The sequence below is a fragment of the Danio rerio genome, chromosome 14 (genome assembly GCF_049306965.1).
Source record: "Danio rerio strain Tuebingen ecotype United States chromosome 14, GRCz12tu, whole genome shotgun sequence".
NCBI lineage: Eukaryota > Metazoa > Chordata > Actinopteri > Cypriniformes > Danionidae > Danio > Danio rerio.
In genome coordinates this window covers 1,170,001-1,185,000 of record NC_133189.1, presented here as the reverse complement: position 1 = coordinate 1,185,000, position 15,000 = coordinate 1,170,001, and the positions used below count along the sequence as shown (strand labels likewise).

Here is a 15,000-nt window from a genome sequence, read left to right as displayed (position 1 = left end):
GAAGCTCCTTTGTGGAGTTCTGCAAGCTTTAATGACATGTTAGAGGAATGGGAAGGTTTGCTGGTTGAATTAGAGGTGTGTTGTAGATTAGGATAACCTTACAGAACATCTTATCATTGAATCAGTCTGACCCTTCATCACACACTGTGTTTCTCTGCAGGAATAATGTGTCACAGTTCACCTGATTACCCACTGATTGCTGAGATTTAATCAAAACGTTTAGGTTTTGTCTTTAAAGCCCTCAATGGGATGTTTTAGTACCAATAAAGCAGATTTTACAGCGCTGGTTTTGTCAACAATTAGAGGATTATAAGTGAGAACGAAACACATTGTTACATGATCTTGTGATTTAAGCTCCGGTTCAGTGTTTTGTGTAAATTTCTAAAGAAAATGGATCTTTTATAACACTAACCTGCGCATTATTCAGACACTAGATGGCACCAAACAGACAAAAAAAAAACAATAAAAACAGCTGATGGAGTATACACTAACCTGCGCATTTTTCAGACACTAGATGGTGCCAAACAGTCAAACACAAAGCTGACAGAAACGAAAACAGCTGGAGTATACACTAACCTGCGCATTATTCAGACACTAGATGGCGCCAAACAGTCAAAAACGAAAACAGCTGATGAAGTATACACTAACCTGCGCATTATTCAGACACTAGAGGGCACCAAACAGTCAAAAACGAAAACAGCTGATGAAGTATACACTAACCTGCGCATTATTCAGACACTAGAGGGCACCAAACAGTCAAAAACGAAAACAGCTGATGGAGTATACACTAACCTGCGCATTATCCAGACACTAGATGGCGCCAAACAGACAAAAACACAATGCTGACAGAAATGAAAGTGACTGAATGGAGTACAGTTGTCCCTCATTTATCTTTACTCGCACTGCTAGTGATAGAAAATGTATGTTAATTTGGCTAATTTGACATACTTTAAAGTGTCATGGCCATATTGTGACTTTTAAATCGATTATAATATAAACCGAGGGCTTGTTCTATATTTACATCCAGATCCTCTTGTATCTGAACAAACCATATGATAACTTAAATAACATTGTAAATGACACAAAATATATTCTTTTATAAGTCATAAAGCTTCAAAAGCCTTGTAATAATCATCAGAAATGCTCCAGGGGTTTCTAATTATATTACTATATATACTTTTTATATTAAATATATCCTAAAATGCTCATAATAATAGGTGGGTGGAAACAAATGCACAGTTGAGGGCAGATTATTTGCCCCTCTGGGAAATATTTATTCTTTTTCAAATGGTTCTCGTGTGAAATTTTTTTTTCCTAGTATTTCCTATAATTTTGTTCCTCTGGAGAAAGTCTTATCTGTTTTAAAGCCATTTTAAGGTCAATATTATTGGCCCCCTTCAGCAATATTAGTGTTGGATTGTCTCCGGAACAAACCACTGATATACAATGACTTGCCTAATTACCCTAACTTTACCCTAATTACCATAGTGAAGCCTTTATCACCTTTAAGCTGAACACTAGTGTCTTGAAGAATATCCAGTCTAATATTATGTGCTGTCAACATGACAAAGAGAAAATAATCAGTTATTAGACATGAGTTATTAAAACTGTTAAGAAATTTCTCTGTTAAACAGAAATTGGGGACAAAGCTGTATGTACAGCATTTCTCGATGAATGAACGCTTCTGCAAATAAGTATTTGTGTTATAAATCCTCTAATTTAATTCATCTGTCCTCCACAGATTGAGTTTTGAGCAGTCATGCAGGCCCACGAGCTGTTGAGCCAGCTGCGGATCCCTGAACTGTCGGAGGTGAGGGATTATCTGCGCAGTTTCTCCACAAACACACTCCTCGGCATGGGTGCCTTCACCGCCGTCACTGCATACTGGTACGCCACGCGGCCCAAAGCCCTCCAAGCACCCTGTGACCTGCGCATGCAGTCTATAGAGCTTCCCGTGAGTAAACACACACACACACACTTCTTGGGATGCACCAAATTTTCAGTGGTCAAATGCAAACACTTTCAGAAATAAAGGTGCATCATACAGATGTGGTTTCCGGAATCTTTTATTTCAGTGCATCCCTGCTATCTAATGTGCTTGCTGCAGTCCCAGATGTGTAAATGAAGCAGTGTTGTCTGTCCATCAGGGTGGAGAGTTTGCTCGTCGAGGCGCAGTGTTAAACGGAGGACCACTGTTGAGCTTCTACTATGAAGACGCCAAAACCATGTATGAGTGTTTCCACAGAGGCCTGAGGGAGTCAAGTATGTACACACACACACACACACACACACACACACACACACACACACACACACACTAATGCTGTGTCCCTAATTCGCATATTATTCATCCCTGGTAGGTTTTGAGCCAGGCACTCTTCAGTAATATCTGCACTTGACTGATGTGTTTTAGCTCTGACAGACTCGATAGTCGCTTGGTGAAGAACTTTACGAATGTTATATTCATGAACAAACACATACATTACACCCTAAAGGAAAACACACGAAGCATCACAGGGCTCGACCATTTTGGGAGCAAATGCGCCCGAAATTTTACCTATGCGACTTCAAAATATATTTGGGAGCATGTGTTGACCTAAATTGGCTGTAGTGTATATATATGTGTGTGTGTGTGTGTGTGTGTGCGTGCGTGCGTGCGTGCGTGCGTGTGTGAGTACTGGGTTGCAGTTGGAAGGGCATCTGCTGTGTAAAACATATGCTGGAATAGTTGGCGGTTCATTCTACTGTGGTGACCCTTGATGAATAAAGGGACTAAGAGAAAGGAATATTAAACTGTTGCCAAGTTTGTGATGTCTTTTATATTTCCTTTCAGAAAACGGTCCATGCTTGGGATCCAGAAAACCAAAGCAGCCTTATGAATGGCTTTCCTATTCAGAGGTATGACGTATTTCAATTATTCACCCTCCTGTTTTTCTTTTCCAATGTTTCCCAAATGATGTTGAACAGATTCAGGAATTTTTCTCTGTATTTCCTAAACTATTTTTTCCTCTGGAGAAAGTCTTATTTGGTTTATTTCGGCTAGAATAAAAGCACTTTTTATTGTTTAAAACCCATTTTAGGGTCGATATTATCAGCTCGCTTAAGCAATATTAGTTTTGTATTGTCTCCAGTTGGTGTTTCTGTGTGGAGTTTGCATGTTCTCCCCGTGTTGGTGTGGGTTTCCTTTGGGTGCTCCAGTTTTCCCCACAGTCCAAACACAAATTGGCTGTACTGTATGTGACATGAGTGCGTATAGATGTTTCCCAGTACTGGGTTGCAGCTGGAAGGGCATCCACTGCATAAAAGAAATGCTGAATAGTTGGCGGTTCATTCCGCTGTGGCGAGCTCTGATAAATAAGGGGCAAGGCTGAAGGATTATGAATGTATGATGTTTGTTTGTTGTTGTTATGTCCTCTTCTTCAGGTGATCGAGCGAGCAGAGCATTTAGGATCAGCGTTTTTGCACAAAGGACACTCGAAAAGCGGAGACCCGTACATCGGCATCTTCTCCCAGAACAGACCAGAGGTCAGACGTTTACCACCGTAATGCATCTTCACTGCTGTTTTGGGCGTGTTTTTGACTGGGTTTAATAATATATTTAATTAATTTACATTTTTCAGTAATTAAATGGCCATAAAAAAAACAGATTGATTTTATTTCTTTTTATTAAAATATATATAAAAGATTTAACTAATATAAAAAGCATTCATTTTGAATTTTATTTATTTTAAAATTATAAAATATTATTAATTTATAGTTAGTTGCATAAATATAATTGGTAAAAAAGTGTGTTTGTTATATGGGCTGTGTAATCGTATGTGTGATGACTTATTTTATTTTAATAAATTACATTATTATTTAAATTTTGTACAATAATTAGCAATTAATAAATCATTATTTAACCATTGTTACGTAACCATTATTAAAGTATAGTTTTATTTGTGTGTGTGTGAGTCTCAGATTGCAGTAAAGTATTTAGTTCTCTTCTGTGTGTGTGTGTGTGTGTGTGTGTGTGTGTGTGTGTGTGTGTGTGTGTGTGTGTGTGTGTGTGTGTGTGTGTGTGTGTGTGTGTGTGTGTGTGTGTGTGTGTGTGTGTGTGTGTGTGTGTGTGTGTGTGTTTACAGTGAAAGCATTATTCAATTGTCTTGGGTCTTGGTGTGTGTGCTGTTTGTTTGTGTGTGTCTCAGATTACAGTGAAAGCTTTATTCAGTTCTCTTCAGGCTCTGCATGTGTGTGTGTGTGTGTGTGTGTGTGTGTTTGTGTGCGTCTCAGATTACAGTGAAAGCATTATTCAGTTCTCTCCAGTATTTGTGTGTGTGTGCTTATGTGTTGTCTAATGATATTTCTCTCTCTGCAGTGGACGATTGCGGAGCTGGCCTGTTACACATACTCTCTGATATCAGTCCCGCTGTACGACACACTGGGCACTGAAGCCATCAGCTACATCCTGGACAAGAGTACGCCCAAGTTCTTACTTCATCTGCAAAAGTCAGCTCTGTGTTTAATAAACCATATTATCAGGCAGTCAGTATACACCCACTGGCCACTTTATTAGGTACACCTTACTAGTACCAGGTTGGACCTCTTTTGCCTTCAGAACTGCCCTAATTCATCGTGGCGTAGATTCAACAAGCTACTGGAAATATTCCTCAGAGATTTTGCTCCATATTGACATGATAGCATCACACTGTTGCTGCAGATTTGTCGGCTGCACATCCATGATGCCAATCTCCCGTTCCACCACATCCCAAAGCTGCTCTATTGGATTATTATATGGTGACTGTGGAGGCCATTTGAGTACAGTGAACTCATCGTCATGTTCAAGAATGGCATGATTGGCGCTTTATGACATGGTGTGTTATCCTGCTGGAAGTAGCCATCAGAAGATGGAGACACTGTGCTCATAAAGGGATGGACATGGTCAGCAGCAATACTCAGGTAGGCTGTGGCGTTGATGCTCAATTGGTACTAATGGACCCAAAGAAAATCTCCCCCACACCATTACACCACCACCACCAGCCTGAACCGCTGATACAAGGCAGGATGATCCATGCTTTCATGTTGTTGAGGCCAAATTGTGAGCCGAGCATCCGAATGTGTCAGCAGAAATGGAGACTCATCAGAGCAGCAACGTTTCTCCAATCTTCTATTGTCCAGTTTTGGTGAGTCTGTGTGAATTGTAGCCTCAGTTTCCTGTTCTTAGCTGACAGGAGCGGCACCCGGTGTGCTCTTCTGCTGCTGTAGCCCATCTGCCTCAAGGTTGGACGTGTTGTGTGTTCAGAGATGCTCTTCTGCAGAGCTCGGTTGTAACGAGTGCTTATTTGAGTTACTGTTGACTTTCTATCAGCTGGAACCAGTCTGGCCATTCTCCTCTGACACCAACAAGGCATTTGAACTGCCGCTCACTGGATATTTCCTCTTTGTCAGACCATTTTCTGTAAACCCTAGAGATGGTTGTGCGTGAAAATCCCAGTAGATCAGCAGTTTCTTAAATACTCAGAGCAGCCCGTCTGGCAGCAACAACCATGCCACGTTCAAAGTCACTTAAATCCCCTTTCTTCTGATGCTCAGTTTGACCTGCAGCAGATCATCTTGATCATGTCTACATGCCTAAATGCATTGAGTTGCTGCCATGTGATTGGCTGATTAGAAATTTACATTAACAAGCAGTTGGACAGGTGTACCTAACAAAGTGGCCAGTGAGTGTACAATATATATATATTCATAAGCTAATGACTGCTGTTAATGACAAGATATTATATATTGACTGACTGATAATACAGTTTTGTCTTTATAACCATGATCGCTGATGCAAACAGAGACACCCAGCATGACAAATCTACACGTGAATCAGTTTAATCAACTTGTAAATGAATCAACTTCTAAATACAGAGAGCATGTTTATTTATATTAGTGCTGGGCACAGATTTAGGCATTAAGAGTGTTCAACATTATTTTAATATTATACTGTGTGTGCGTGTGTGTGTGTGTGTGTGTGTGTGTGTACTTGTGTGCTTGTGTGTTTGTGTGTGCAGCCTGTATCTCCACGGTGGTGTGTGATGTACCTGAGAAGGCTGGTCTGCTGCTGGAGTGTGTTTCTGGTCGTCAGCACAGTGTGAAAACCCTGATCCTCATGGCAGACGTGGACGCAGATCTCCAGAGCCGAGCGCAGCAGTGCGGCATACAGATCATGAGCCTGACAGATGCAGAGGTCAACCATACACTCTCTTCTCAACACTGTGTGTGTGTGTGTTTCTGTCTGGCTGGGTGTGTCTGAGTGTGTGTGTGTGTTTCTGTGTGTGCTTGTTTCATTTGTGTATGAGTATGCACGTGTGAGTGTGTGTGTGTGTAAATTACCTCTGTATGAGTAAGAGTGTGTGCGTCTGTGTTTTTTGTGTGTGCATGCCTGTCTTTGTTTGTCTCTCTGTGTGAGTGAGTGAGTCTCTGCGTCTGTTTTTATGGGTCTGCATGCTTGTATGTGTGTGTGTCTGTGTGCGCAAGAGTGTTTTCATTCGAGTGTGTGTGTTTCTTTGCAAGAATTGGTGCATCCTTTAAATTGAATTTAGATTATATACAAGTAAAATCTGACCCTCTGCTTCTGCTTGCTCAGCCGGCACTCGAAACAGCGACCTTAATTTAATCCACTGTGCAGACCACTGAGATTTTAGCTTTAGTATTTATTGAATATTTACATTTTTCCATTGTGTCTGATTCATTTTAGATGCTGTTTAATTTGTAATCGTCCTGTCTTTGTATATCTTCATGATTTAGGGTCCAGTGTGCGAGTCTCTGCATTATTAGTGTTGCAGTTCTGCTTTTCTGCTCATGTATGAAGAGGTTTTCGTATTGGCTGTGTTTGCTGTTGTTCTTCACCACAAACCTCACACCCGTCTGCAGACTCTTCCTCTTTTGCTGAACAGCTTCTGTCTCCGTCATTCATTTGAATCCGTTTCTCTTTCCTTTTGCAGAACATGGGCAAAACTCACCGGCGGCAGCCTGAGGTCAGTCCTGCTTTCACTTTCACTTTGTCTACTGTGTGCTTTGGACAGTTTAGATTGCAGTGGCATGCAAAAATATAAACACCCCTTGCAGAATTGCTGAAATCATTTCAAATCAATATTTCAGTCTGACCATTCGCAATATTCACATCGCAGGATATACTATGCTGAGTTTGTATTATAATTGATCACTTGCATGCTTTTATGAGGCCATACTGATTTTAAAAGCATTCATGCATAAGAAATGGCAGCTTTATTAGCTATAATAATGATTCATGTTTATTTCAACTGTATCTTGTTCTTTACTGTATTTATCTGTGCTTGTAGATTGTTTATTAGATTGTATGCAGATGCACGCCCACTGCAGAATCACCCAAATCCATCTAAAATGCTCAACTCTTTCCAGAAGTCGTCTGGTGAAATTATAATCACATCACAATATATATTGCAGAATCACAAAATATCGCAATGTTAGATTTGCAGCCCTAATTTTAACAAATTAAGAGAGAGCATTTAAAATGCATGATATTTCTTTATGTATTATTGTCCTGGGTAGGATATTGTACATCAAAATATGTTTTCATAGACAGAAAAATAGCTGAATTGACTCCAATAACCCTGTGTGAAAGTAAACTCTGGCTTTAAACACTGTAAACAAACCAGACTCGTCATCACAAAGCAAAAAAACAGAGGTAAATCACCATCAGCTGAACACAGTATTAAAAACCAAGGGTTCACACACTTTTGCATGGAGTTATTTTAATAATGGCATTGTTATTGTTTTTTCTTTTGAATTAGATGTATATATATTTTAGCTAAATGTTGTGTTTAGGACAGTACTACATAAAGGAATCATGCAAAATGCATGTCATTTCTTTGATTTGTTGGTTAAAATTATTCACATCTTGACTGATTCTGCAAGTGGTGTTTATAGCTTTGTTTTGTATGCAATAATAAAAGTCTCAGGTCACTTTTCTATACTACTTCCCATCCGTTTTAAAACTCTGTAAGCATTAAAGTCTCTTTATATTCTGTATTTGCAGCCTCCTCAGCCTGATGACTTGGCTGTTATTTGCTTTACTAGTGGAACCACAGGTATGAAGACACTTGTGTTTGTTTTAGTTGATCCTGATTGGTCAGTTATTAAATTTAGAGGCTTAAATGTGAAACTGTTGTCTTCCTGGTCACACTTTACAGTAAGGTTTCATTAGTTAATGTATTTACTAACCTGAACTAATTATGAACAATACCTGTACTGCATTTATTAATCATAGTTCAACATTTAAATTCATGCTAGTTAACTATAGTCACATTAGGCACTTTGAATTAACATGAACTAACAATGAACGACTGTTTTCATTACCTAATGTTGACTAACATGAACAAATACTGTAATTAAAGTATTGTTTATTGTTTGTATTAACTAATACAACCTTACTGTAGTGTTTCCAGTTTCATTAGTTAATATTAATGCATTAACTAACATGAACTAATAGTGATCAATACATGTACAGCGTTTATTAATCATAGTTCACGATGTACTAATGCGTTCTTAAATCCCAAACTAGTGTTTGTTAACATTAGTGCACTGTGTGTTAAGTTGAACTAATGACCATTGACTGACTTTAATGTATATTAATAGATGTATATTACATTGTTTGTTTGTGTTGGTTAATATGTTGGCTAACATTAAATAATGCAATGCAAACTCATTGCAAAGTGTTACAGCAACATGTATAATTATTTACCATATAATCATCCAATATATCCCTAAATTGTGTTTTTACTGATTTTCACTGCACAGTTCTGTATGTGAAGCGTCTTGTTTTATCACATAATAAAATAAAGAGTTTTGTTTGTGTCTGTGTTGTGAATATCTGCTGAATCTATTGTGTGTTCCAGGAAATCCCAAAGGAGCCATGCTCACACACAGGAACATCGTGTCTAATATTTCTGCCTTCATCCACGTCACTAATGTCAGTGCACACTCGTTTATTTGTTTATGTTTATGAGTTTTCACAATAGTACTGACATAAGACGTCTTAAAAAAAAAAAACTAAACAAAAAAAAAAAGCTTAGAATATATATTACACAGGATTACCTCAAATAAAACAGATCAGACAAAGGGGTAATAATATTGCAGATTTTCTAGATTGTAATAATATTGTAGTACAATGGCAATGTTCCATTCAATATTACTGTGTGTGTGATTTGTTTGTTTGTTTGTTTGTTTTTGTTCATTTATATTTGCTTTTTTTAATTAATATTTATATGTTTTTATTTATTATTTTTATATATTATTTTTTATTTAATTATATATTTTACTTAATTATTTGTTTATTTTTATTTATTTGTTTTAAAAAATATTTAATTATAATTTTTGTATTAAATTTTTATATTTAATTAATTTATTTTTATATATTGTTTTTTGTTTAATTATTATTCTTATTTATCTTTTGTTTATTTATTTTTTATATTTTGTGCTTATTTTTAATTATTTAATTATAATTTTTTATTTATTAATTTTATTTTAAATTGGTTGTTTATTTATTTGTTATTTATTTTTAATTATTCAATTATAATTTATTTTTTTATTAATTTATTTATTTTTAATTGTTTTATTTATTTATTTATTTTATTTTTTTACTGCTGCTCTTTTTTTCATTACTTTTTGTTAAAAAATTACCAGGTAACTTGGTGTTTTTGCTTTTTGTTCATTTTTTTCCATTATTTTTTCATGTTAGCATTTTTTCCATAATCTTCATTAATGTAATGGTTAAAAAACATTTTTATTATTGAGTTTTGTTGTTGTTTTTAAAATGATTAATCCATTTTGATATGTTGCATAGTATCGTAGTGCACATATTCAGCTAGAATAATGACACTGATGTGAAAGATGTTGTCATTTACCTGTATTTTCTTCTCTGCTTTTCAGTCCACGTGTCCTCTCAGCTCTCGGGACTCACACATCTCCTACCTGCCACTGGCGCACATGTTCGAAAGAGTCGTACAGGTCTGCTCTCTTTCTGTTAACTAAACACTCTCAAAGGTGCAGTATGTAGGGGTCAAGACATCTAGTGGTTAAACTGGGCATAGCAGTTCAAATCCAACATTTTGAAGAGGAATTTTTTTTTTTTTATCGGGAAACTATTAGTGATGCACACACAGGTTGCCAGGTTGACAAAAACAGGCGCGAGCATGTCTGATGATTGAGCCTGAAGGTCTAAAATTAACAAACTTTGTATGCATTTTTTTGTATTTATATCGGAAACAGTTGTCACCTATACAGTCCTTACACACTGAGTCCGATGCATATAAACAAAGGTTTTAGAGACTGTGTGTAAATTTATTTGACACAATGTAAGGTTAAATTAGTTTTTTTACCATGCAGAAATTTTGTATGAACATATCAGATTTAGTGTGCAATGACCTTTTTGCTGTAAGCTGCTCAGCTAATGCTTATGTTTGTAGTATTTATATAAATAGCTAATTAAAATCCACCTCATTATTAATTTAAACTCCAAACCTCCGTCTCATTTTTGAAAAAAATTACACATTGTCCCTCTTCCCACCGGTAAAAGCCAGCAATAACCAAGAATGCATGATTATCTGCTGTCATGGCTTTGCAATCAGTAAATGTGATTATAATGGAAGTCAATGGGGCAAAAACAGCCCTCAACACAACCAAAGGGTGGTCAATCTGAACAATGCACACAAGGGTTAAATATCTGCAAACTTATCGTGATGTTTTCTGCTTTAGAAGAGTCAAAAGTGCACATGCAGCACCATTAAAATCACTCCTGCTCTTCATGTTGTCCTGCGGTTCAGGGTGTGGTTCTGCTTCACGGCGCGCGGATCGGATATTTCCAGGGGGACATTCGTGTTTTGATGGATGACCTGATCGCTCTGAAGCCCACCATATTCCCTGTGGTGCCTCGTCTGCTGAACCGCATGTTTGACAAGGTGAGTCCGGCAGTGTCAGTCCGCTTATTCGACAACATGGGGATTTATTTTATGAATGAGCTGAATTAATGGTGACGAATGGATTAAATGAAAGCATATGCAACCATTAAAAAAAAACAGAACTATATTAAATAAAAGTAATAACTTTTAACTTGTATTTAATATCTACAATGCAAATCCAATTAAATTCACTTAGTTTGGTAAACAAAGCAAGTCTCTCATGTAATATCTCTACTAATAGACTGTATTGTGAATAAATGATATTAACATTTTCATATTCGTCAATAATATTACTGTAATTAATTTAAAAACTGAATAAATATAGATTTACACACATTTGCTCCTAGTAATGGCTGTCTGTTCTCTGTCAGATCTACGGTCAGGCAAACACTCCCCTGAAAAGACGCCTGCTGGAGTTCGCCTTCAGGAGGAAAGAGGCCGAGATGAAGAGCGGCATCATGAGGAGAGACAGCATCTGGGACAAGATCATCTTCAAGAAAGTGCAGGTCAACAGAATCAGCATCTTTCATTCTGTAAACTCTGTAAATATGACAGAAGTCCACATTATTCCTCCTGTGAAATCTGAATTATTTTACAAACACTTCCCAAGTCTAACTAAAAACTGACTATGCTTAATAACTCGTGTCTAATAAGTCGTGTCAGTAGTGTGCAGTGTGTGTAATGTGTGTGTCTGCTGCCCCCTGTAGGCCAGTGTTGGCGGCTGTGTGCGGATGATGGTCACTGGAGCCGCTCCAATATCAGAACCCGTCCTCACTTTCCTGAGAGCTGCTCTGGGCTGCCAGGTACACAAACAGACACACGCACACACACACACACACACACACACACACACACTGATTCCTGGGTCACTCTGAGGGAAATGTTGTGTCTCTGCAGTTTTATGAAGGATACGGACAGACTGAGTGCACCGCCGGCAGCACAACCACATTACCAGGAGACTGGACAGCAGGTCAAACACACACACACACACACACACACACACACACACCGAAGATAGAGACACATGCATACACTCTACACACATACTCATGCACAGACAAAGACAGACTCTCTTTCTCTCTCTCTCACACACACACACACAGAGAGACAGACGCACACACACACACTTAACACATTCCCTACACACATGCTCATTAACTGCACAAACTCAGTCTCACACACATACGCACACACACTCAACACAATACACACATACACACCGATACTACACTCAAACAAAACACACACTCACTACACACAAATGGACACTAACTACCTACAAAGTCACGACACACACATAAACATAAAAAACACACACATGCTATAAGCACACACACACACAAGACAGTCACACTCACTACACATGCAATAAACAAACACACACAGTCACACTCACTACACACAATAAACACACTAACTACACAAACTCAGTCACACACGCATGCAAATTCACATACACTACTTACACAAACTTACACACTCACCAACTACACACAAACATAGACACACTCTTTTCCTCTCTCTCACACAGACTCACTGGCACAACACAATGCACTCATTACACACACACAAACATAGTCACACTCACAGTACCATTTAATACACACACACACACTCAATAAACACACCAACTACATACAATCAACACAAATCCACACACACACACACACACACACACATCCCACCAACACAGACCTACAAAACTTTTAAAGGCGTATGTGTGTGTTCAGTGACAGCGCATTTAAAGAATCTTGTAAATTAGCGTGTTTATTTGCTGCTTCACTTTTGGATATTCTATTTTAGTAATTTTGTAGTGTGTGTGTCTGTGTGTGTGTGTGTGTGTGTGTGTGTATAGGTCACGTCGGAGCTCCTCTGCCCTGTAATGACATCAAACTGGTGGATGTGGCAGAGATGAACTATTACGCTGCTAACGGAGAAGGAGAGGTGTGTGTGTGTGTGTGTGTGTGTGTGTGTGTGTGTGTGTGTGTGTGTGTGTGTGTGTGTGTGTGTGTGTGTGTCTATACTGTATGTGTCTGTCTGTCTGTGATGGTGTTTCTTGGTCATGTTTTGTTATAGTCATTTAGATGTTTAGATTGCATTTATTTCTTCAAGTTACACTTTATTTTAAAGATTTGCAAATGACAATAAAGAAAAAAACATTAAGAATAAAAAATAAAAACATAACAGAGAAATAAAAATAAAATGATATACTTTAAAAGTACTTTCAATTAAAGTTCCTGTTTTCTATCCTTATATTTTGTATAATTTGTAAATGCAACAAGGTTATTATTGTTGTAAAATGTTTGTAAAATGTTGTATTTCAATTTGTACAAACTGAAAACGAAAAATAAAAATATTATGGTAAAAAAAAAAGTTCCTGTTTTCTAACTTAAGAGTTAGAGACTTAGATCCAAAGAGTAAGACTTAAAATCATTTTTGTTTACATTTATTACATTTTTATTACTATTTAATGTAATTATATATTATCAGATAATATAATATTAAACTGTAACTTCATAAATTTTTACTTATATTGTCTTGTTTTCACAAATAATGTCAAAATTAAGTGATTATTTTAGTTATTTATTGGAAAAAGTCACTTAATTTTGATGCATCATTTCTGAAAATAAGACTATTTTTTGCTTGTCTAGAAAATGCTTGTAAGAAAGTGTAAGAAAATTTGGCCGTGTAAGAGAATTTCACATGTACATTTTCAGTCATTTGTGTATCATTTGTTGTTGCATCAGGTGTGTGTCCGGGGTCCCAATGCTTTTAAAGGCTATCTGAAAGACCCAGAGAAGACGAAAGAAGCTCTGGATGAAGAAGGATGGGTTCACACAGGAGACATCGGACGCTGGCTGCCGGTACTTCATGCTCACTCTGTGTTAACAAGCACATTTCACTAGGACAGGGGTGCCCAAACTTTATTATGAAGGGCCAAAAATTAAACTTGATTGAGGCCTGTGGGCTGAAGGTTAATATACCAAACTGTTTCACATTAAATATTCCATGAGTTATTTTCTAATTCATTGCCTGATAATTAAAAACTACAGAACATTGCTTTAAATTATATGAACTATTTAAAAGTAAAATGAACTTATTACAGTAAAAATAACACAGTGGAGTTCAATGCTTAATATTTAAGCTGCACCTGCCTTTGCGAAACAAACAAAACATTACATTACATGTGAAATGACGATCTCTGTCAAAGATATTGACCTTAACCACCACCCTTCATTCTTCCTCTCTTCGCAAATGGGATGGTGGGCCTAATCAAAGGTTTGCATGGGCCAACTTTAACCGGTTAAAATATGTACAATACATATATGACTGTGTTTCCCTCCAGAACGGCTCTTTGAAGATCGTAGACCGTAAGAAGCACATCTTCAAGCTGGCTCAGGGTGAATACATCGCTCCGGAGAAGATCGAGAATATTTACATCAGGAGTGAAGCTGTGGTGCAGGCCTTCGTGCATGGAGACAGTCTGCAGGTCAGGAGGATATGATAGAATAATGGGCGAGAATTAGGGTTCACATGAAAATTCTGGGACAGCACTGGAAAATTTTGAAGGCAGACGTAGGACAGAGGATAGAACTATCCAACCATTCATCCAATTTAAATTTTATCTAAATCTATTTTATTTAAATGTTATTTTTATTCATAAATTTTTTCATTTATATATTTTTCATTTATTCATTTTTATCCAAATTAAATTAAATTTAATTGATTTTAATTTAATTTTTATTAGTTAAGTTATTCATTTATTATTATTTATTTATTTATTCATCCATCAATTCATTCTGTTTAATTTTGATTTTGTTTAAATATATATAAATTTAATTTTTTAATTAGAATTCATTTTTATCAAATTAATATCTTAATTGTTCAGTAATGCATTCATTAATTTTATTTATTTATTAATTTATTTATAATTTTGTTTTTTTATTTAATTTAAATACAAATATATTTATTCATTTATTTTATTTATTTATTCATTCTATTCAAATGTAATTAATATTTTATTTTAAAATTCTGGAGG

General features: G+C 36.7%; 1 protein-coding gene across 2 annotated transcripts in view; it reads left to right on the top strand.

Annotated features, from left to right (window-relative positions):
- The window catches only part of acsl1b (acyl-CoA synthetase long chain family member 1b), a 28,836-nt gene that overhangs the window by 12,076 nt on the left and 1,760 nt on the right, over positions 1-15,000 (top strand). For both annotated transcript variants that reach the window (XM_073921336.1, NM_001003569.2), the window contains 17 exon segments: positions 1,742-1,954; positions 2,148-2,262; positions 2,834-2,898; positions 3,424-3,525; positions 4,358-4,457; positions 6,036-6,211; positions 6,969-7,001; positions 8,042-8,093; positions 8,901-8,974; positions 9,934-10,011; positions 10,827-10,961; positions 11,333-11,467; positions 11,669-11,764; positions 11,859-11,931; positions 12,817-12,905; positions 13,709-13,825; positions 14,308-14,451. In XM_073921336.1, coding sequence (XP_073777437.1) covers positions 1,760-1,954; positions 2,148-2,262; positions 2,834-2,898; positions 3,424-3,525; positions 4,358-4,457; positions 6,036-6,211; positions 6,969-7,001; positions 8,042-8,093; positions 8,901-8,974; positions 9,934-10,011; positions 10,827-10,961; positions 11,333-11,467; positions 11,669-11,764; positions 11,859-11,931; positions 12,817-12,905; positions 13,709-13,825; positions 14,308-14,451 — 1,779 coding nt within the window. In that variant the 5' untranslated portion in view covers positions 1,742-1,759.